Consider the following 22,560-nt stretch of genomic DNA (forward strand, 5'->3'; position numbering starts at 1 on the left):
ATTACTTAAGTATTCAGATCACAAAATATGTTTTGTTTCGTTTCTAATAAAACAACATTTTTCTTTGACAAATAAAAATCAAACATCCGCGTGCACTTTTATTTCACATATAATAATAATGGAAATTGTTTTTAAATTGATTTTTTTTTTTTTTTAGTAAGCATGTCCTTAACAAGTGCAGAAAGACAAAAAAAATATAGAGAAAGACTGAAAGCAAATAAGGAGAAATATCAAGAATGTAAGAAACTTGCAAGGGAAAGATATCATAAAAATAAATTATTAATAAAAAATATGCCTGAAGAAATTAAAAACAAAATTCGTTTAGAATGGCGAAAAAGAAAACGTAAACAGAAGGAAATTATTTGTAATGCTACAATAGAAAAAACAAAAAACTGAGGTGGTTAACGAAACAAGTTGTCACCGATTTACTATTTTTTAAATATCGATTTGTAAATAATTATAGGAATAAGAGACTCCTTTCTAGTTATTAAATACTTTTTTCATAAATATTAAAAATTTTTTATTTGTTTACAGTATATAAAATTAATAAAATTTGTAAATTATAAAAATTATTTTATTTAATTTTGAATTTTATTTGATGTTTAGAGTTGAAATAAAAATTTTTAATTTAGCTTAAGATTAAATTAATTCGTTAAAAATTGTATTTTTATATACGTTTTATAATATTTATATTTTTTTATATTTAATTTATTTTATAATATATATGTACGTTTTAACGAAAACCATGGCATTCTATGTATGAAAAAGTTTCTATGAACTGTGGATTACCTTTACCAATTGTTATTTTATTACCTTATTTTCAAAGATTTGTTGTAATAACAATTTTTATTTTAAAAAAAATGTTCATAAAAATAATTTTAAATTTTTAATTTTACTTCTTATAGAATAACTAAGTCGTTTTTAATTCTAATATGCTAAAATTTCTAAGTTGTTATTCATTTCATTCAATTTCAGTTGTAGTTTATTTGTGTATTTGATTTTCTTTTGACTCTTGATTCTTTAAACATTTATTTGAAAAAAGATATAGTATTTGTTTTTTTAATTCATATAACATATGAATTACATCATTTAATAATAAGTACGAGATTATTTTATTCTATTTGGTTGAGAGTGAATCTAATAAATGAAATGTTAGTTTAATTAATTATAATCTTATATATTTCAAATATATTAATAGTATGATTCATGTTGAAAACTGTGTGAACTATATTATTTAAGAGGAAAATATTTATTTAATCTACTATCAAGTTTTTATCAACTAATTATGTATATTGTTTTTTTTATTAATATTTTCCTAGGACGTTTTCAAAAGAGAAAATTTTTCAAATTAACAAAAAAGAAAGAAAAGCAAAAAAAAAATATATATTTTTCTATATATTTTTTAAAAAATTTACACATTTACATGGTCTTACTTAAATTTAAATATGATTGTTGATAGAGTTTTACATTAAAGTAGAAATAAACACGAATATGAGCAGCATCACAAAAAAGGTGAACAAATGACTAAATATAGGTTATATTGTAAATTAAATGGAATTATATAATTTACACATATATGCTTCTTGCATTCGTTTTATTATTTAGTATTTGTACTTAATTGTTTCGTAATGAAATCTATTTGTTTAAGGTTTTCGTTAATAATAATCTTGTTGGCTGTCATTACGCACTTGGATTTTATAGTAAAGAATTTGATTAGAGTTAAATTAAATTTGCAATTAATATCAGAATGATAATGCTATTTATATTTGATAAAGATTTGAAATTTATATCAAAGTTTTCAATGATATTTGAATATTTTCATAAAAAAAAATGTTTTAGAATATTTATCGTGTAAATTTATAAAATTACATGTAATTCAAATTGTGACAAATACGACAAAATATATGTAAATATTTGGTATATTACAAAGTTAAAATATTTCAAAAAAAGTACAGTAACATTGTATTAGTATATCAACCAGCTCGCTAAATATTCATCATAAATATGTATTTATAATAATCAATAGTTTGTAGTCAGCAAATATTTATAATAGCGTTAATATAAATTGTTACAATAAATCCAAACAATTCCATTCTCAAAAATAATGTCTTCCGAAATTATCAAAAATTCCAAGACAAGGAATTTAAATTAGAAAAAAAATATTGCTGTAGAGGTGAAAGTATTATGCGAAATATATATAAGTGCATGGAACATCATGCTTAGAAAGAAAAATAGTGTCGAGGCTTCCGATGCACAATTATAAATTTATTTTAATCGAATTTGTGAGAATATATTTTAAGTATGTATGTGACTTATTTATTTTTTTGTCTTATAAAAACTTGAAATATGAATAGATTAAAATTTTATAAATCCATTTTGAAAAGAATAATTTGAATCTGTAATTAATACTTAAGTTGAATTTTGTTTGAAAGGTGGTATTACAGCATAATGGAAGTAAGGGATACTTAAAAATGTTATCATGATGCGCTGTTATACATATACTACCATTAAATCTAGCTACTTTTGCTATAAAATCTAGAAGTTGAGATATTTTTCAAACACTAATTGAATTTTTAATAAATAAATTAATATTTTAAATAATAAAAAAAAATATCAATGTTATTCAATGAATCAAATTATTCAAAAATATCAATGTATGTTATTAAATTTTCAGTTTTGAAAACGTCTGTATACGTGCATAATTTAACAAAAATAAATTATCATTGTTAAAAATCTAATTTAAGGATTTAAGAGAAAAAATATGAATTTCAGGATATTTATATTGTCGTGATACATTTTATAAAAGTATACAAATATGGATATGTATTGAACGTAAAAGTGGAGTTCATCCAAATTGTACAGGTTATGCACAAACATATGAAAAAAATTCTAAACATTATTTAAAAAAAGCTAAGAATCATAATCATCCACCAAATAAATATCGTATAGAATTATTTAAATTAATGAATCGTATGAAAGATCGTTCTTTACGTGATCTTAAAATTCCTTGTACACAAATATTTAACGAAGAAATAGCCAATTGTTCAACTGATTTATTAAATTGTTTACCATTAAGAGATTCTGTAATTGGTTCATTAACTCGATATCGTCGTAGATCATTGCATAATGAAAAATTAAAATTAATGAAATCTTCAAATGATTCAAAGAATTTGTTAATTTTTGAAAATGATGAAAAACAAGCAAATAATATTCGTATAAAAGAAGATCACATTCATTATCCATTTGTAGAAACTGGTAAAGAGACTGAAATTATAATAACCCATAAGGGTGTTAAAAGATTAAATTTAAATGGTTATATATTTGTTAAAAGATCAAAAAAATTTAATAATACATATTGGGCATGTCAAAAACATCGTACCGAAAAATGTTTAGGTAGTGCTGTAACAGAAGAAGAAAAAAATGGTAAACATATATTAAAAAATACAAAACCACATAATCATATTGCATCAAATGAAACGTGTATTGAAACCTCACAACATACAGAATTAATAAATAAAATGAAAGATCAAGTATGTATAAGTGATGAAAGTTGTACAAAAATTTATGATAATATAATTAATAATTTACCAAAAAATCAATTAAATAAATTACCAAAAAGGGAAGCTACTATACGTATATTACAACGATACCGTTCAAAATATCATTCATTGGAAAAAAATTCAATAATTGTAAAAAAAAAACTTAATTATTCGGGAGAAGTTGAAGAAATCTTACAACGTATGAGAAATCGTATTATTCAAACATTTGAAGGAGTTGGAAAAGTTTATAATGAAGAAATTCTTAACGTTCCCGAACATATTTTAGCAGTAATGCCAAAACGTGAAAAAATTCTCGAAAAATTAAAATGGCAAAAACGAAAAATAAAAAAAAAATTTGCTCAAAATGATGATTTAAAATAAATGTAGTAGATTTAATTATGAATTTTCAAAATTTAAATTTTTTTTTGTGTAAATGATTAATTTTTATTTTAATAATTTACTTTCAAATACTAAGTCTAAATATTTTATTTAGTTAGGATATTTTGGCTTATATATTTTTAAAGGTTAGGAACGTTTGGATTTGATTGGAGTTTATTTTGAGAAGAGTGTGACTTTATAGTCGTACACTTATTTTAATTCATAGATAATTTTTGAATGTTTTTGTATTTTATATACTATTATACGAGTAGTACTGTTATATTCTGTTTGGACTTTTATTCCTTTTTTTTATGTTTATATTAGAAAAAGTGAGGTTTTTGCAATTGTTTAAAACAATAATTTTCTTAGAAAATGTTCGACATTAGATCTGTGCCGTTTTTGATTTATTTCAGTTAATTCATACCTTTAGCATTATCTAAAATTGTAAAACTTTTTTAAAATTTGGTTTTTGCTCTAGGTACGCCGACTTATAATTTCAGTTACGACTTATAATTTGAACTAAAATTAAAGAAATTGAAACTACAACAAAAGTAGCATCTCTTTTTTAAAAGATGCAACGTTACTGTAGTAAGAAATTTGTATTCGAAAGTGTTTGGTTTAGGAACATGTTAGTTCAATTGTATTAAATAGCTCATCATACAATAAATTGCATATTTAACGTATGAATTAAATTATTATTCAACGAGTTTACATATATGTATGTATGTTCATAAATATATGTATGCCTTATATACTTTTATTTTTTTTTTTTGCAGTTTTCGAACATAATAATTTATCGTTTTATTAACAAAAGAAATAAATGAAATTTATTAATTTTTAAAATTTTTATTTAGTTTTTGTTTTACTTTGTTATGTTTTTTTTATGAATCGAACGCAATGATTGCATATTTTATTTGTTAAAGAATGAATATAGTAATTTTAAGTTAATGTTACCTACACATACTTACATAACTCAATAAAATAATAATTTTCCGAGTTCAAGATTTAACATTATATTTATTGAAATGCAATACCGCATGATTATTAAAATGTTAAACTGATATAAACTGTGAAATTCAGAGAGAATGTAGAAATCTGTTATTATTTACTTGCCTTACAGTGACTTTCATAATAATATGCCTTCAAAACAAAAAATATTCAATTTTCATTTTGTAAAACAGCAAGTAACTTTAACAAGTGAAAAAAGAAAGCTTAGGAGCGAGGGAGAAAAAAGGCGATTTTTCTTATAGAAAAAAATATAAGAGCATGAGTTTTTTGCCCAATATCTTCTCGCGAAATTTTTTCTTTGCCTTTGGATATCGATTATTCCTCGGCAATTTAAAGAAATCTTCTTATTGCAGGAATTTAAATAGATATGTGAACCTTTGAATGTATTTAGTATGACAACAATATATTTGAAGAAAAATTTTGTTTAGACATAAAATATTATTAACATTCAATTTTCTATTAAAATATTGTAGAATGGCAATAATCGCTAACACTTTATGTACAACTAGTTTATACAACATTTTGTGTACAATTAGGTTTGTGAAACTTGTCATTTTAAATACACAATTTATTTGATTAGCTATTTCAGTTTTTTAAGAAGTAGACGTTTGATTTGAACTGTAGTAATTTTTTTAATTTAATAGTTATAATAAAATTTGTAGATTCTATAATCTACAAATGTACAAATCTATAATAAAATTCAATAAAATGTTGATAGAAAGAAAAATATATTGCAATTTTCTTAAATTTTTTGTACAATCAAAAAACGTCATGCGTTTGATTATTGTTTTGTAAGGTTTTTTTTCCGTTTAACATGAATGCCTTTTAATGTAATTTTTGTTATAGAAACGTGAAAATTCAGAAAATCTTGTAAAATATATTTACTTTTTATATATGCATTTCAACTTTTGACGAAATATTTAAGTGTCGTTGAATGCTATTTTGTTTAATGTTTTGGCAATTGGGATTTGATCCGTTACGTTGAAAGGGCGTGTTACTGAAAATATGTATAATATACTTACATAATTAAATAAAAAAATTGACAAATATAAAATTTATTATAAAATTTCTTTGATTAATCGACGAGAAAGAGACTAATCAATTAAATGAAATTTTGTTAATGCATACTTAACTTAATTTTCTCATAAAATAAATTATTTTTTTTTAATATATGTATATATGCAACATACATATATAGCGATTTAATTATAAGTATGTATGTAATTTAAAAATTACATTACGATTGGAAGTTTATTTAAAAATTTTTTTTATAATTCTAAAGAACTGTATGTTAAATGATCAGCAATGTTAATTGTAAAAATTTTCGTTTTTGAAAACGTCTTTCGTAAAAAACAACAATCAAACAACCCTACACTCTTTTGTATTTAAAAAAAAAATCGACAAATTTCAGGATATTTATATTGTCGTGAAGCATTTTATAATGGAATTCAAGCATGGATGTGTATAGAAAAAAAATTAGGTGCATATAAAAGTTGCCGCGGTTATGCACAAACATACGAGAAAGATGGTAAACATTATTTAAAGAAAGCCAAAAGTCATAATCATTTACCTAATAAAAAACGTCTTGAAATATGCCATCTTCTAAATCGAATGAAAGAACGTGCTCTAACCGAAATGAAAACACATTGTACGCAAATATTTGATGAAGAAACAGCAAATTATTCAGAGGATGTATTAGAATGTTTACCATTACGTGATTCTGTAATACATACATTAAATAATCATAGAAGACGATTGATTCGTGCTGAAAAAATTAAATTAGAAAAAATGAAAACCGAAGATGGTCACTCTAATTATATTTCACCAATATCATCAGAAATTTTAGCTTTAAAAAAATCACGAATCGATTTTAATAATATTGCTGCTGATCATATTCATGATCCATTTGTTGAACCAGGTACTGAAGTTGAAGTTAATGTTAATCATAAAGGTGCTACAAAATTAAATTTAAATAATTTTCTACTTGTTAGAAAAAATCGTAAAGCAGATGTAATTTATTGGGTTTGTCAGAGAAAAGTTAGTGGTAAATGTCGTGGTAATGCAATAACAATTGAAAAACATGGGAAACATTATTTAAAAAGCACAAGACCACATAATCATATTGCAAGTGATTTAGATCCACCAGAAGTAACAGAAGTTATGATGAAAATGAAAGAGAGAGCAAGACAAACAGATGAAAGTGTAGCAAAAATTTTTGATGATACTGTAAAAAATTTACCAAATGAAATACGTAGTAAATTACCGACAAAAGATTTAGCAAAACGTGCATTAAAACATTTTCGAATGAAATATCGTCCAATAGATATTGGTGCAATAGAACCAAAAAAAACCAATCCACCGGAAGTTGAAGAAGTTCTAAAACGTATGAAAGATCGTATTTCATCGACAATGGAAACGCCATCAAAAGTTTATAACGATGAGATAACTTGGGTCCCACCACATGTTCTAGCAATGTTGCCCAAAAGAGAAAAAATCTTAAAATCATTAAAAAATCGTAAGAGAACAGTGAAAGAACGACGTCCTAAAGATGAGTTTGAAACGCCTTTAGTTGATGTTAAACCATTTAAAAAGATTAAAACTGAATCGGAATTGGAAACAAAAACGAATTTAAATGAAAATGCAAATGAAAATATGCCATCGAGCATAAAGGCATTGCAGGATATGCCATCAACTAGTAAAACCGATTTTTAGTTTAAAATTTATGATAAAAAAATGCTATAATAAAATTACTTTAATTATTTTATTTTTTAATCGTAATGTAGTTTGTAACACAGCACAATAAAAGAAATATTTTTTTTAGAAAATACGAAGTTTTAAATTGAATTTAGTTAGCAATTACTATTTTTCTTCTAATTTTTGTTAATTTCAATAACAGATTGCTTTGTTTAAAGTTTGGAATTCTTAATTAAAAACCGCCACATGGAAAATTCTCCTGTTTTGGTTTTTGTTTGAGCTTTTGTTTAAACTTTTATTATGAAAGAAAATTTTCTTTTGAAAACGTCTGTGTAAATTAGAAAAAAAATAATGTACCAATTTGTAATTTATAAAAAAAAATCCGTTTTTCAGGATATTTATATTATCGTGACACATTTTATAATAGAACACCCAGTTATCTTTCAAGACGGACACACATGTCATGGGTGTGTGTTGAAAGAAAACTAGGCGTATATAAAAATTGTTTTGGCTTTGCACAAACATACGAAAAAAATGGGAAACATTATTTGAAACAAGCTAGAAGTCATAATCATCCACCTAATGAAACACGTCTTGAAACATGTCGTATTATAAATCGAATGAAAGTACGTGCTTTTACTGAAATGGCAACTCAATGTGCTCTAATATTTAAAGAAGAAACAGCAAATTATTCAGAAGATGTATTACAATGTTTACCTGCACGTAGTTCTGTGTTACATACATTATATTCTTATAGAAGGAAAGCAATTCGTGATGAAAAACTAAAATTAGAAAATATGAAAAAAGAAGATGATCACTCAGATTATATTTCGCCAATATCATCAAAAATATCAGCTGTAGAAAAACCTCAGATTGATGTTAGTAATACAGTAAACGATCATATTCATGATCCATTTATTGAACCAGGTACTGAAGTTGAAGTTAATGTTAACCATAAAGGTACAACAAAATTATATTTAAATAATTTTCTATTGGTAAGAAAAAATGTTAAAGGTCATGTCGTTAATTGGTCATGTCAAAGACAAAATAGTAACAAGTGTCGAGGAACTGCAACAACATTTGAACGAAATGGTAAACATTATTTAAGAAGTACAAGACCTCATAATCATATTGGAAAAGACACAGATCCACCTGAAATAACAGAAATTATGAAGCAAATGAAAGAGAAAGCAAGACAGACAGATGAAAGTATTTCAAAAATATTTCATGATACTGCAAAAACCTTACCAGATGAATTACGTAGTAAATTACCAAGAATAGAATTAGCAAAATGTATATTAAGACGTTATCGTCTCAAATATCGTCCATTTGATGAGAGTGGTAGTGAACCCAAAAAAACAAATCCACCAGAAGTAGAACAAGTTTTAAAACGTATGAGAGATCGTATTTCATCAACAATGGAAACCCCACAAGAAGTTTATAATGATGAAATAAAATGGGTGCCATCGAATGTGTTAGAAATGATGCCAAATAGAACAAAAGTCTTAAGATCGTTAAGTCAACGGAAAGTGTTAGTAAATAAGCGACTTCTTAGAGAAACAATTTAAAATGCCACTGAATATAAAGCACCTAGACGATAAACCATAATCTAATTTATAATGAATTTTTGTATTAAATTTATTTAAAACAAAAAAAAAGTCATTAAATTAGTTGAATTGTTTTACTTTTAAGCTCAAATAAAATTTCTGATGCATGCTTCAATGAAAAAATATTTTAAATAGCTAGTATTTTGAATTACTTCTTTCCAATATTACGAAAGCTTTCGTAAAAATGTACTGTCGTGGTTAATTCTTTTTGTTATTAAAGTTGGTTTTTAATTTGGATTATTAAAGAAATTTTCTTTTTGAAAACGTCTGATTAAATTAGAAAACAAAATAATGTTTGAATTTTGATTTGAAATAATTTGAAAAAAAAAAAACGCGTATTTCAGGATATTTATACGTTCGAGAAGGTTTTTACAAAGACCTAATTATATGGGTGTGTATGGAAAAAAAGAATGGTGTTCATCGGAATTGTCGTGGATATGCTCAAACTTATGAAAAAGATGATGGAAAACATTATTTAAAACAAGCTAAAAGTCACAATCATCCGCCTAATAATATTAGGCTAGATTTATGTCATTTAATGAAACGGTTGAAGGAGCGTGCAATTACAGATAGACAAACTCATTGTACAAAAATATTTGATGAAGAAACTGCAAATTGTTCAAATGAATTATTGGCTTGTTTACCACTTCGGGATTCTGTTGTATACACTTTAAATCGTCATCGTCGTAAAGCTATACGAGCTGAAATAGCAAATGCAGAAAGAATAAAAACCGAACAAAATGCAGAATTTACTGGCTTATCAGAATTAAATTCAATGAAAAGATCAAGAAGTGATAATATTAATTCATTAATTGATCATATTCATGATCCATTTGTAGAACCTGGAACTGAAGTTGAAATCAATGTTAATCATAAAGGGGCAACAAAATTGAATTTAAATGGTTTCCTTTTAGTAAGAAAAAATATAAAATTAAATTCAATTTATTGGGTATGTCAAAGAAAAAAAGGTAAAATTAAATGTCATGGCAATGCAATTACAACTGAAAAAAATGGTAAACATTATTTAAAAAGTACTAAACCACATAATCATATTGCATGTGATTCAGATCCACCAGAAGTAACAGAAGTTATGATGAGAATGAAAGAGAGAGCAAGACAAACAGATGAAAGTGTAGCAAAAATTTTTGATGATACTGTAAAAAATTTACCAAATGAAATACGTAGTAAATTACCAACGAAAGATTTAGCAAAACGTGCATTAAAACATTTCCGAATGAAATATCGTCCAATAGATATTGGTGCAATAGAACCAAAAGATACTTTACCACCGGAAGTTGAAGATGTTTTAAAACGTATGAAAGATCGTATAACATTGACAATGGAAACACCGTCAACAGTTTACAATGATGAAATAACATGGGTGCCACCGAATATTTTATCAATGATGCCAAAAAGAGAAAAAGTTTTAAAATCATTAAAAAATCGTAAACGAAGAGCAAAAGATCGTAATAATAAAGATAGTGAAGATTTTATTGAAACACCTCTAGTTGATATAAAACCCTCACTAAATAATATTAAAGAAAATGATAATAATAATGAAAAAGATAATTTAAATATGAAAATTGTAAAAAATTTTCCTTCGACTAGTAAAACAGAAAATATGTAATTAAAACGATTATGTTAAATTAAAATTTTAAATATAAAATTTGCAGTTGTTAAATAATTAATTTAATTTCATACTGTACTATAAAATTTATGTTATAAGTAATCACTTTCCATAATCACATTTAGTTAGTATATAAGAAAATAAAACTTTTACTTACACAATAAAGGTAAAAAGAAATTTAAAAAAATATTTAATTGGCTACGATTCTTAAGAAAAATGCAAAAATATTTTCACAATTCGCAAATAAGTCTACAATCCCTTATAAATTCCTGATAATCAGGCTTTTAATAAATTCTTAAACGTGAAATTTTACAAAATCTGAGTTGTCTGAGTTTACGAATACTCTACTGCGTTTTTACTTTCATTCAAAGTTTAAATTCTTAAATGTTTAAAAAAAGTCAATTAAGCGTCAAAATTGTAGATTTTTTTTTTACATGCAGACAGTCTGACGTAGTAATTCAGTAAATAAATTTGATGTATTGAGTGACTATCATTACGTTAAAAATAATATAAAAAATATTTTTTTTGTTAATTTTTAATATGTAAGTATAAAATTATTTTAAATCTAAAAAAATTTTTTTTTTTGTTTTGACACTTACGGATGATCAAAATTCAAAGTCAATTACGGGTAAAAAGTTTACTACATTTCTGTCCGTGAAAGTTTTATACGTCAGACAGTTTGCAGACTGAAAACAAAATTTTGACGTTAAAGAATTTGCGGTTTCTGTAAATGACCACTTAAAACAGATTTGAATTGAATTTAAAACATATTTTGCATTTTACACACGTATTTTCCACTTATCCAGCGCTGGAAGAAGATGTAAGCGTATATTTTAAAAGATTGTCATTTTAAATTGTAAAATTACTACGTGAATTTAAAAAAAAAACCATAAAGTAGTTAAAACTATTTAAATATAAAGCTATATTTTAATTTCTAAGGGTACAACCCTGAGGAATTGTTAAATTTTCTATTGTATAATGAAAGTACAACATAATCGATTGGTGATCGAACAATTTTTGGATTTTATCGATATTTGAAATAGCGATTAGAGAGGAAAATTTCTTTTTGAAAACGTCTGAATAGTTAAAAAAATAAATATTCTATGCAATTTTATTTACAATAGTTTTGAAAATATAAAAAATAAAAAAAAACAAATACGTTTTCCAGGATATTTTTATGTTCGTGATAGTTGTGAAAATGACTTACTTGTATGGATCTGCATGGACAAGAAAAGGGGTAACTGGAATTGTAATGGTTATGCTAAAACTTATAGAAAGGATGGTAAACATTACTTAAAAGAAGTTAATAATCATAATCATCCACCTAATAAAAAAAGAGTAAGACGTTATTTAAATTATATACGAAATTTAAAAAGGAGACAAACCCAAAAAATAACTGGAAGTGAACAAAATAATGAATTGAAAACGACTAATATATTATCTGATCATATTCATGATCCATTTGTTGAACCAGGAAGTGAGGTTGAAATTAATGTTAATCATAAAGGTGCAACAAAATTAAATTTAAATGGTTTTCTTTTAGTAAGAAAAAATGTAAAATTAAATTCAATTTTTTGGGTATGTCCAAGGAAAAACGGCGTTGTTGTATGCCGTGGTAATGCAATTACAACTGAAAAAAATGGTAAACATTACTTAAAAAGTACAAGACCACATAATCATCTTGCACCACATGATACAGATCCCCCTGAAATAACAGAAGTTATGATGAAAATGAAAGAGAGAGCAAAACAAACAGATGAAAGTATAGCAAAAATTTTTGATAATTTAGTAAAAGATCTACCATATGATATTCGTAGTAAAATACCAAAAAAAGATGTAACAACACGTGCATTACGTCTTATTCGTAAAAAAACTCGTCCAAATTTTGTAAGAAAATTGGATGTTGTTGAAAGTATTTTACAACGTATGCGAGATCGTATTAGATCAACATTGGAGACACCATTGCAAGTTTATAATGATGTAATACCATTATTATCATCAGATATTTTATTAAAGATGCCAAAAAGGAAAAATATTTTAAAATCATTAAATAGTGTTAAAACGAGAGCTGCGAAAATTGCGAAAAATAATGCGAAAGTGGGAAAAGATATAAGATCAAAAAAAGATTTTCCAAAGTACAAGGACGCCGGTAACAATTCTTAAATAAGTTAAAATATTTAATAAAAAAATATTTAATTAAACAGTCTGATATAATATGTAATTTTAAATGATGTAATATGTAATTTAAATTAAAATAGAATATTACTGACTACATTTCTAATATTATAGAGCTAACTGGATTGGAACTAATTAAAAATGATGTTAAATAATTAAAATATTATTAAAAAAGTAAAGCAGAATAACTTTTGTCTGTTCGTTTGACTACAAGATTATAATGTAGAGTTTACATATAGCCTAACAAGTTTGATTTTTAGTAAAACCTAAAGATTTTCTTTCCTTTTTTTGTAACCAACTAATTGTAATTATTATTTTTCAATTTAAAAAGGCATAAATTTTTATAAGAAAGTCGTATGACCAGAAATCTATTTATAGATTAATTAACTTGAAAATTTTCGAAATAAATAAAAAGGATCTTGTTTGACATATAAACTTAATTTAAAATTATCAAATAATTTCAAATATAAAAGACAAATAATTGATGTCTCTTGTATTAGAGATTTTTACAAAAATATAAACATGAGTAAGTTTTATGTGGTTTTTGAATTCAAACCGAAATTATGTTTGAACCATAATGCCGTAGAAACTCAATCACAATGTGAACTCCACACCAATGTGAAGAAAAATTTATTTTAAAAATTAATATTTCAGAAAACTTTTGAAAACGTTCTACACACACATATAATTAATTCAATTTACATACAAAATGTAAAAAAAAAAACAAAAATTCCAGGTTTTGTTTATGAGAGAGAAGCAATCACAACTAAACATCGTAAATGGCGTTGCACAGAACGTGGTAACGATACTTTCAATTGTTCAGCGTTCATACAAACCTATATTAAAGATGGTAAACATTATTTGAAAAAGACTAATAAAATTAAAAATCATAATCATCCGGCTGATATTAAAAATATTGAAATAATTAATGCAATTAATTTAATGAAAAATTATGTTTTAAATGAAAGAAAAACTCCTATTGAAAAGATTTATAATAAAATATATTTAAAATTAAGTGAAGAAAATCGTCAAAAATTACCAAAATATGAAAATATTTTACAATTATTAGAATATTATCGTAATGCTGAAACAAAAGTAAAATTAAATAATTTTAAAAATAAAAAAGAATCAATTAAAATGAATCATGTTCATGAACCATTTGTTGAATCCGGAGCTGAAGTTGAAATTATGACTAGTTCACGTGGTACAAAAAAACTCAATTTAAATGGTTTTTTATTTACGCGACAAAATCAAAAAAATACAAAAACATATTGGTGCTGTGAAAAAAAGAAATATGGTGATTGTAGAGGAAGTGCAATTACAATTGAAAAAAATGGGAAATATTTTTTGGAAACGAGTAAACCACACAATCATTTAGCAAAATTAGATAATCAAAAAGAAATTGCTGAAATAATACAAAATATTAAAGAAAGATCATTATCATGTGATGATTCACCAAAAGTTATTTATACAGATATTATTGGTAAATTACCAAAAAATAAACAAATAATGTTACCAAATTATCGAGCAATTGTATTAACAATAAAACGCTATCGAATGAAATATCGTCCAATTGATCAAAGTGGTATTGAAAAACCAAAATCATATACAGGTGAAGTTCAAGAAATAATAAAACGTATGAAAGATAAAATATCAAAAACAATGGAAGGTCCAACAAAAGTTTATAATACAGAAATAGCAAGTTTATCAAAAGAAATTTTAGAGAAATTACCAAAACGTGAAAATATTTTACAAATGTTAAAATTACGAAAAAGACGCGCTAAAAAAGAATTAAATAAAAATTATGAAATTAATTATAATAAAATTAATGATTCGGATGATAATAATTATTATTCTATTAATAATAATTTAAATGAAAAATATGATAATGAAAATAATGAAAATTTTAAAGAAATTAATAAAACATTTTCAACAATATTTTTACAATATAACAATAATAATAATAATAGTAATAATGAAAGTAACATTAATGATATCGAAAAAGAAAATTCTAATATAAAAAATAACATATTAATAAATTGAATAAGTTAATCATTTAACTAATGTTATATAATTATTTTATTTTAATAATTTAATTAAGAAATAGAAATATAAAAGGAAAATTCATTATTTTAATAATACAAAAATTATAGTATAGTTTATATATTTGTTATACATTATATTAACGAAAAAAGTAGGATAAATAAAATGAATTGCAAAATTTTATTAATTAATGTTATTCCTTTAGTATTTTGCAAATTAAAATCAATTAAAGTAAGGAGCAAGAAATAATTAATTTCTTATTGATTTATTAGAAAGAAAATATAAATACTATAATTGAGTTCCAAGATTGTAGATCAATTTTTGGACAAATCATGTTATTGTAAACATGCTATTACAATAGCATGATTTCTTCAACAATTGATCTATAATCTTGGAACTCAATTATGAAAGTTGTGTTGTACTAAGTCGAAATATCAAAAGTTTTGATCAAATTGTGTGTGTACTAAGTCAAAAATGGATATTATTAACAATTGAAATATTTCGATTTATCACAAATCGACTTTTATAAGTGAATTATCAGTTATATATCCGACCTGATTTAATAATAATTTGTTAGAATTTACTGTACTTAACTGCTGCAAAAACATTTTCGAAAATTAAAAATTTGTTTAAAACTTACTTAAAACCATTCTCTTCTAATTTTACTATACTTCCATATTTAGTCATAGCATGAATTATAATAATTTTTGATATACATACATATTTTACGATTAAAATAAAAAAATTGCTTAAAGGTAAATAGCAAGTATCAACTTGTGAGTTTATGCGGAGGTCAGAATTATCTGCATAGAATTATTTTATCTTGAATCCAAGACCATTTTGAATTACATATGTATTGGTAAATTAGATGTACAATAACTAAAAAAAACAAATGAATATCAAATAAATTTTTTCTAAAATTAAAATGAGACCTTTGTTGTTTATTTTAGTAAAACAAAGCTAAGCAAATTGATTTCGTAGATACATATATTAAATTGTAACATAAACATAATCTATTAAACATTTTCAAATAAAGAGCACTTCTTAATTTTCGTCAAAAAACCAGTTTTGATAAAGTTTATATGTTGTACACTAAATATTACCACAAATAAAGGGTTTTTCTTGAATTAAAAGAAGTTTTCTTTATTTTTAATTATTTTAAAAAATTACACTTCTTTTCTGGTTTTCTTACTGGATACATACGTAGGATTAAATCTGCACAATTTTAAGCTATAAATCGATATTGCTTGATATTTCAGTGTTATTACGGTTGTTTTATATTCTTTTTTCTTTATTTAAAACTTATTCAGGTCATCACAATAAATTGTTTATCACGAGTTATTTTAATTGTTATGGAATACATCATATTCTACATGTAACTAAAATTATATTTGACCATTCTATTGGACATAATATAAGTATTGCTAGTTTGCATGATAAAATGAATTAAATATGTGTGTATTGCTAAGTTGGCGTGATGTAAAACAATAGTATTTCTTTGTCATTTTTAATTGAATATAGAAGCATTGTTTTAATTGCGATTACTTAAATTTTTAATAATGTACTATATGAAAGTTAAAGTGATTCAATGACGGCTAGGTAAAATCACGATGTTGTAAGTGTGTTATATAAAATATTATTTGCACCACTATCAAATCAAAGCCTAAAGTAAGTTATTTACAATTCTGTTTCAATAAAGTTTTAAAAATATTAATGTAATGATTAAGTTATTTGTATAAATTATACCTATATATAAGCACCTATAATTGTGTAAATACTTGTAATTTTATAAAACAAATATTTCTAAGATCTTTTCTTGCAAATTCATTAAAACTCGATTGTCTATACATACAAGCGTTCAAACGGTTCAGAAATAATATGTATTCGGGATTTACCATTATTGTATTATATTACATCTAATGAGTCACGGCACAAAATATTAGTAAATGAAAAAAAAAATAAAACTATAAAACAATATACCTTATTATTCAAATTAAGCAAGAAATTTTAGAGGATAGTTCAGTTAAATACTTGATGAGTCGTGGTTAACCGGTACTAAAATTAATATAGCAGAATACTCAACACCCAAGAGAATTTTGATGGCAATAAATACTTTTCTTTTATTCATTTTCAATTTTCGAAAATTTTCATTTTTTAATTTTCAGTCCGTTTTGTATATTCAAAAAGATTAAAACAATTTAAATACGTGCTCATTATATAATAATGGTATTCTATTAAATAAATAAGAACGTTAGGTTTATTAAATAATAAATAATTACAAACTATATTAAATACATTTTATTGTGCTTTACTAAAAACAATATTTTCAAAAAATTTCAGGTTATTTATTTGTTCGAAACAAAATTGTTAATGATATACATAAATGGCGTTGTGATGATCAAAAACCTGGGGTACCAAGTTGTAGAGCTTATGCTACAACATACATTAAAAACGGTAAACATTACTTAAAAAAGGCTCAAAACCATAACCATCCGGCAGACGAATCTCGAATAGAAATTGCTCATTTAATATCAAAAATCAAGAAACGTGCAACTACAACGAACGATCTTTCAACAAAAATATTTGATGAAGAATTTTCAAATCTGTCTGATGAAATTAAGAAAAAATTACCACATCGTGAAAATATTTTACATATGATAAATCGTATTAGAAAAAAAATAAATGAATTACCAACAAAATCAGTAACACAAAAAGTAGAAGGTTCATTAGAAAACCATTTTCATGAACCATTCGTGGAACCAGGCTCTGAAGTTGAAGTTGTAATATGCCATAAAGGCACAAGAAAATTAAATTTAAATGGGTATTTATATGTTAAAAATGCAATAAAAAATAATGTACACTATTGGACTTGTGAGGAAAAACATTCAGGGAAATGTAAAGGTTGCGCTACCACTACAGCTGATGCAAATGATAAACATTTTTTGCGTACTACCCGACCACATAATCATTTAGCAAAAGCTGGTAATCAAAAAGAAATTGCTGATGTAATGAATCGTGTCAAAGAAAGAGCTTTAAATTCTGACGATGGTCCTAAAAAAATATATAAGTAGCTATACATATGCCATTAAGTTTTATATTAAAGTTGTAATACAATATTTTATTTTAGTGAATTTATTCAGAACTTACCGAAAGAATTAAAAGCTGTTTTGCCAACTAAAGAAGCTATTATAATGATAATTAAACGTCATCGGCGAAAATTTCGACCAATAGATCATAGCGGAGTTCATTTGCAACCACAGAAAATTTACCCGCCTGAAATTGTTGAAATAATTGACCGAATGAAACAGAAAATAGCTACAACTACTGAAGGTCCAGTTAAAGTATATAATAGTGTTTTAGCAAATGTTCCATTAGTATTAAGAGAACAATTACCACAACGACATAATGTTTTACAAACACTGAAAAGGCATAGACGAAAATGTAAAATGAAAGGTATGTATCCAAATGGTGATAATTTAACGAATGATGCTGACGGCAATGGAGAGGAATACGATACGGCGAATACCGAAAGTGAAGATGATTCGGATGTTAAACCGTTCGTGCAATCTAAGTCTATCTTAGATAAGCCCATTATAGAAAAAAACGATGAGATAAATAGTACAATAGAAGCACCAGCGAGCAGTAACGATAATAGTAACAACAGTGGCAATAACAGTAGTACTGGAGTAACACCCGAAGTAGCTGAAATGTTTTGGCGATTTGGCGAGCATCCGAGACTGTTTCAATAAAATGATAATGGCATAAGTCATATATTTTTTAACAAATTTGGTATAATATGATGGTATATTAATATTTTGATAAATTAATTTAATTAAGCATAGACTGTAGGCTAGAGCTTTTGTCAAGCACCGAAATAAATTATAAAAACTTTTTCTAATTTTAGAAATTTATTTAAAACCTCCATAAATAATACTTCTTCACAGTTGTTTTTACTCGATCTTCCTGTCTAAGATCTTGAAATATCAAAATATTCAATAGAATATAAGTCTTGTGAAGAATATTAATTTAATATCTATATTATGAAAACATCTTTCAACTATTGAATTCATTTCTTGTCATATTTTCGTTATTTATGCAATCTTCCCCAACATTGCTTGGAGATGTTTCTACTGTAGGATCATTTGATTCACTAAAAATGAATATCTTGTTAAATATTCATCTAGTTGGAAACTTGAAAATTATTCATACCTATCTAAAGACGGTTCGTTACTAAACATTTCATTTGGCACTGTAGGCGGTGCTCGTTCTGGTAATTCCATGAACTGTCTTGATTGAAGATGACGTTCCACTTCTTCTGTAGTTACATGTCCTTCATTTGTTGAGTTATTTAGAATACTGTTGTTATTAGAGGTTATCATTACTTTTGGTTTTGAAGGCTGTTGAGCATTTTTTCGTTTTCGCCCTCGGCCAGAACCTGCCGTTGTGGTTTTCACAGCATTCTCATCTACCTTACGTTTTTTGGATTCATTTTTTAAATTTTCATCACCTGAAGATTCCGTTTCTTCGGTTTCTGAACCAGATGGACGTTCATATTGTAGTAAACGATCTAGTAAAAATGACCTATCGCGCGATATTTTTAACAAACGTCTTTGGCTTGAACGTAAGGCGTCTTGAAAAGATTCGTTTTCCTATATTTTTTATAATTCTATAAGTGTTTATGTAAATAAATTTATAAAATAATTTACGTACATATATTAAATATTTTAGTTTCTGTTTTAAATATTTGTACTGCGATTTATAATCGATATCATGATTATTGTTATAAGCCGGCGGTCCTTCATTTTCATTTTGACTATCTTCGTCTGAAGAATCATCTTCATTTGGTTGATTTTGAGAAGCTTGCTCATTTAAAGTTCTACAGTACCAACCTTCTAACATTTTTTAGCGATTTGATATGTTCAAAAAAATATTTCCCGAATTTTTGTATAAAATGAAAAGTTTATTTTATTATTTTATTATGACAAATGACAGTTATTACAATTTTTCACTCAAACTGACGTTTGAACAGAAATGACAATTGATTTAATTCACAATAAGCTTTTACAATAGAAAGTGCATACAATAGTGGCGCTTTCGTAGGAAAATTTAGAACTATTTTGCTAATATAATGTCACTCATATCTGGTGTAGTTCCCATTTTGTTATTACTTCGCTGTTTAAAATACAAACAGTAAGGTTATGTTTAATACTGACAGTATGACATTTCATGGAATGAATTTATTAGGCAAATATTGAAATGTTTCCAGGTATTGAAATGTCAATTTGCTTTATAATATCGTGTTGTTTATCACATTTATTACTTTTATTTTTAGAAATAATTGGACAAGTCATTATGTTAATTATGAGGGAGATGACGCTTTCAATTACTGAAATGGTATTGCATAATATTCTTCCGTCTTCTTCTGCTGTATTAAAAAATTGGTTCTATAATCTATATTAGTTATAAATTCATGTAGCATAATATTATATTACATAAAAGTAATTAATAATCAATAGAATAATTATTTCGTAATTGTATTTTTCAGTTGTATTTTTTTAAACAGAAAAAGATGAGAAACAGAATGAGTATAGAAAAACTACTAAAATCGTAATCAATTTTAGAAATCAAATAGCTTCGAATTTGCATTATCATACATCATTATAGATAAACATATACACTAAGTGTTTATCTTGTATCACAAACGTGAAATATTTGCAAATACATGTATTTTATATATATGTACTAAATATAAAAACAAAATTAGAGCAATACATAAAATATTCAATACTTTAATTATTTTAGATTTTTAAATTTTTTTTTGATATAGAGGCAGTCATAACGCTTTACTAAACATATTAGATTTCAGTTAATTTTGTCAAGTGCTGTCGTTTCTTTTCAAACTTAATGACAGCCTATTGCCATCGATGAAGCACATAAGCTTCTATATATGCTTCAAGGAATATACATAGCATAAAAGCCGCGATTACGGTATCATTAAAAAATTGTGTAAGCTACGATAATTTTGTAATTTTTAAAAGAATGAGAAGCGTAATGAAGACCCAGAGAAATAAAAAATCAAACAATATAGGATTTTATTATTATTAAAATTTTGTTGATCAAATTTTATGATTTTGTTTTGAATTAACTTAAGTATAACGGATAAATGTTTAAAGAGTTCATAGAAAAAGCATTTTGGTCTTATTCTACTGGAGAAATAAAATTCTTACAAAAGAATTTTATGGACCAGTGACTTGCTTAGTGGAATTAAAAATAGAGGAAATTCAAATTTCAAGCCAATTTTTCAAATATAAAGAAGCAAGGAATGATGAAATTTACATGATTTGTGATGAATCTTTTATTTTAAAGATAATTTCCCACATGTAAGCATTTATGTATGTTATGTATGTATTTAATTATGTAGTAACACTTTTGTACTTAATCCGCTTTAGCATGTAATATTGGAAAATTTTTTTTAGTAATTTTGAAATCAAAACCTAAATATTAACATTGTAGATATAATACTCGTTTACAAATGAATAAATGATTTGTGCTATTATATGTTTCAAAATTTATTATTATTTATTGTAGGTGCCTACATCCATATGTACATATATTCACCCACCTATATAGTGCGTAATGTACACGTCCGATTATACATGTAAAAATTTGGAGTTCAACTATATCCATATTATATGATGTAAGCTAACCAGTCGCCCCATATTTATAGTCTTTCTTTTCGCCTTTCTGTTTTCCCTTAAAAATTGTCTAAATTATTAAAATTTCGAACATTTTATGTATCTAGAATACATTTTGATTAGACATACTTATTAGATTTAATTAGATCATTCTTAATAGATTGATGTGAAAGTGAAAAATAACATTTAGATACCTACCTATGTACCTATTGTTGATTTATTCAAACGCTGTTCCAATATTTTCAATATTTATTCAACTTTTCTGTTTCGATTATTAGTGAATTGATCAAGATTAGAATTTTCATTAGATTCTTTTAGGGAGATTCTTTTAGGTTCGGAGAAAAACTTAATAAAATTAAACACTTGTTTGAGAGATATGAATTTTTAAATATTTTCTTTTTTTTTTTGTTTATTTTTTTTTCTTTTTTCTTTTTGTTTTCTGAAATGATATATTAAATTTACAATTGTTATACGATATACATAATTAAAATCATTATATAATAATTATATTAAATTTCATTACAATTTACAAATAAGTAATAGATAGATATTATCTTGAATTTTTAGACTTTGTCCTTTTCTTTTATTTAAATTACTATTATTAGTTGATACATTTATAATTTAATTTAATTATTTTTTTAAATTAATTTTAATTTGTGTAATGAAATTTTAATTTCTACCCAAATTCTTATTTATTTCACTTATAATTTACCTGAGATATTATTACTTTACAATTTTTAAATATGATTTAATAGACTTGTTAATTTTTTTTTATTTATATATAAATTTTATTT

At 24.8% G+C, this 22,560-nt stretch overlaps 2 protein-coding genes across 5 annotated transcripts in view; one reads left to right on the forward strand and one right to left on the reverse strand.

Moving 5' to 3' along the window:
* LOC129613271 (uncharacterized) overlaps window positions 1-18,963 on the forward strand; it is a 37,283-nt gene extending 18,320 nt beyond the window's left edge. Inside the window, exons 3-4 of one of the 4 annotated variants that reach the window (XM_055527260.1) lie at window positions 17,412-18,138; window positions 18,199-18,963. In XM_055527260.1, the coding sequence (XP_055383235.1) occupies window positions 17,412-18,138; window positions 18,199-18,820 (1,349 nt within the window). In that variant the 3' untranslated portion in view covers window positions 18,821-18,963. Of the gene's footprint in view, window positions 1-6,336; window positions 7,716-8,012; window positions 9,190-12,021; window positions 13,746-17,411; window positions 18,139-18,198 lie in introns of those variants that run through there. The other 3 variants (XM_055527263.1, XM_055527262.1, XM_055527261.1) reach the window with 3 other exon arrangements.
* Window positions 18,964-18,972: 9 nt separating this feature from the next.
* LOC129613272 (uncharacterized) lies at window positions 18,973-20,057 on the reverse strand. The gene is made up of 3 exons (XM_055527265.1): window positions 19,782-20,057; window positions 19,281-19,720; window positions 18,973-19,221 (listed from the first exon to the last, which is right to left on the reverse strand). Exons 1-3 carry the CDS (start codon window positions 19,968-19,970, stop codon window positions 19,125-19,127), a joined length of 726 nt encoding a protein of 241 aa, XP_055383240.1. The 5' UTR covers window positions 19,971-20,057; the 3' UTR covers window positions 18,973-19,124.
* Between the last annotated feature and the right edge of the window lie 2,503 nt (window positions 20,058-22,560).

Source organism: Condylostylus longicornis, unplaced genomic scaffold (genome assembly GCF_029603195.1).
Source record: "Condylostylus longicornis isolate FDR11 unplaced genomic scaffold, ASM2960319v2 ptg000081l, whole genome shotgun sequence".
Classification (NCBI taxonomy): Eukaryota; Metazoa; Arthropoda; class Insecta; order Diptera; family Dolichopodidae; genus Condylostylus; species Condylostylus longicornis.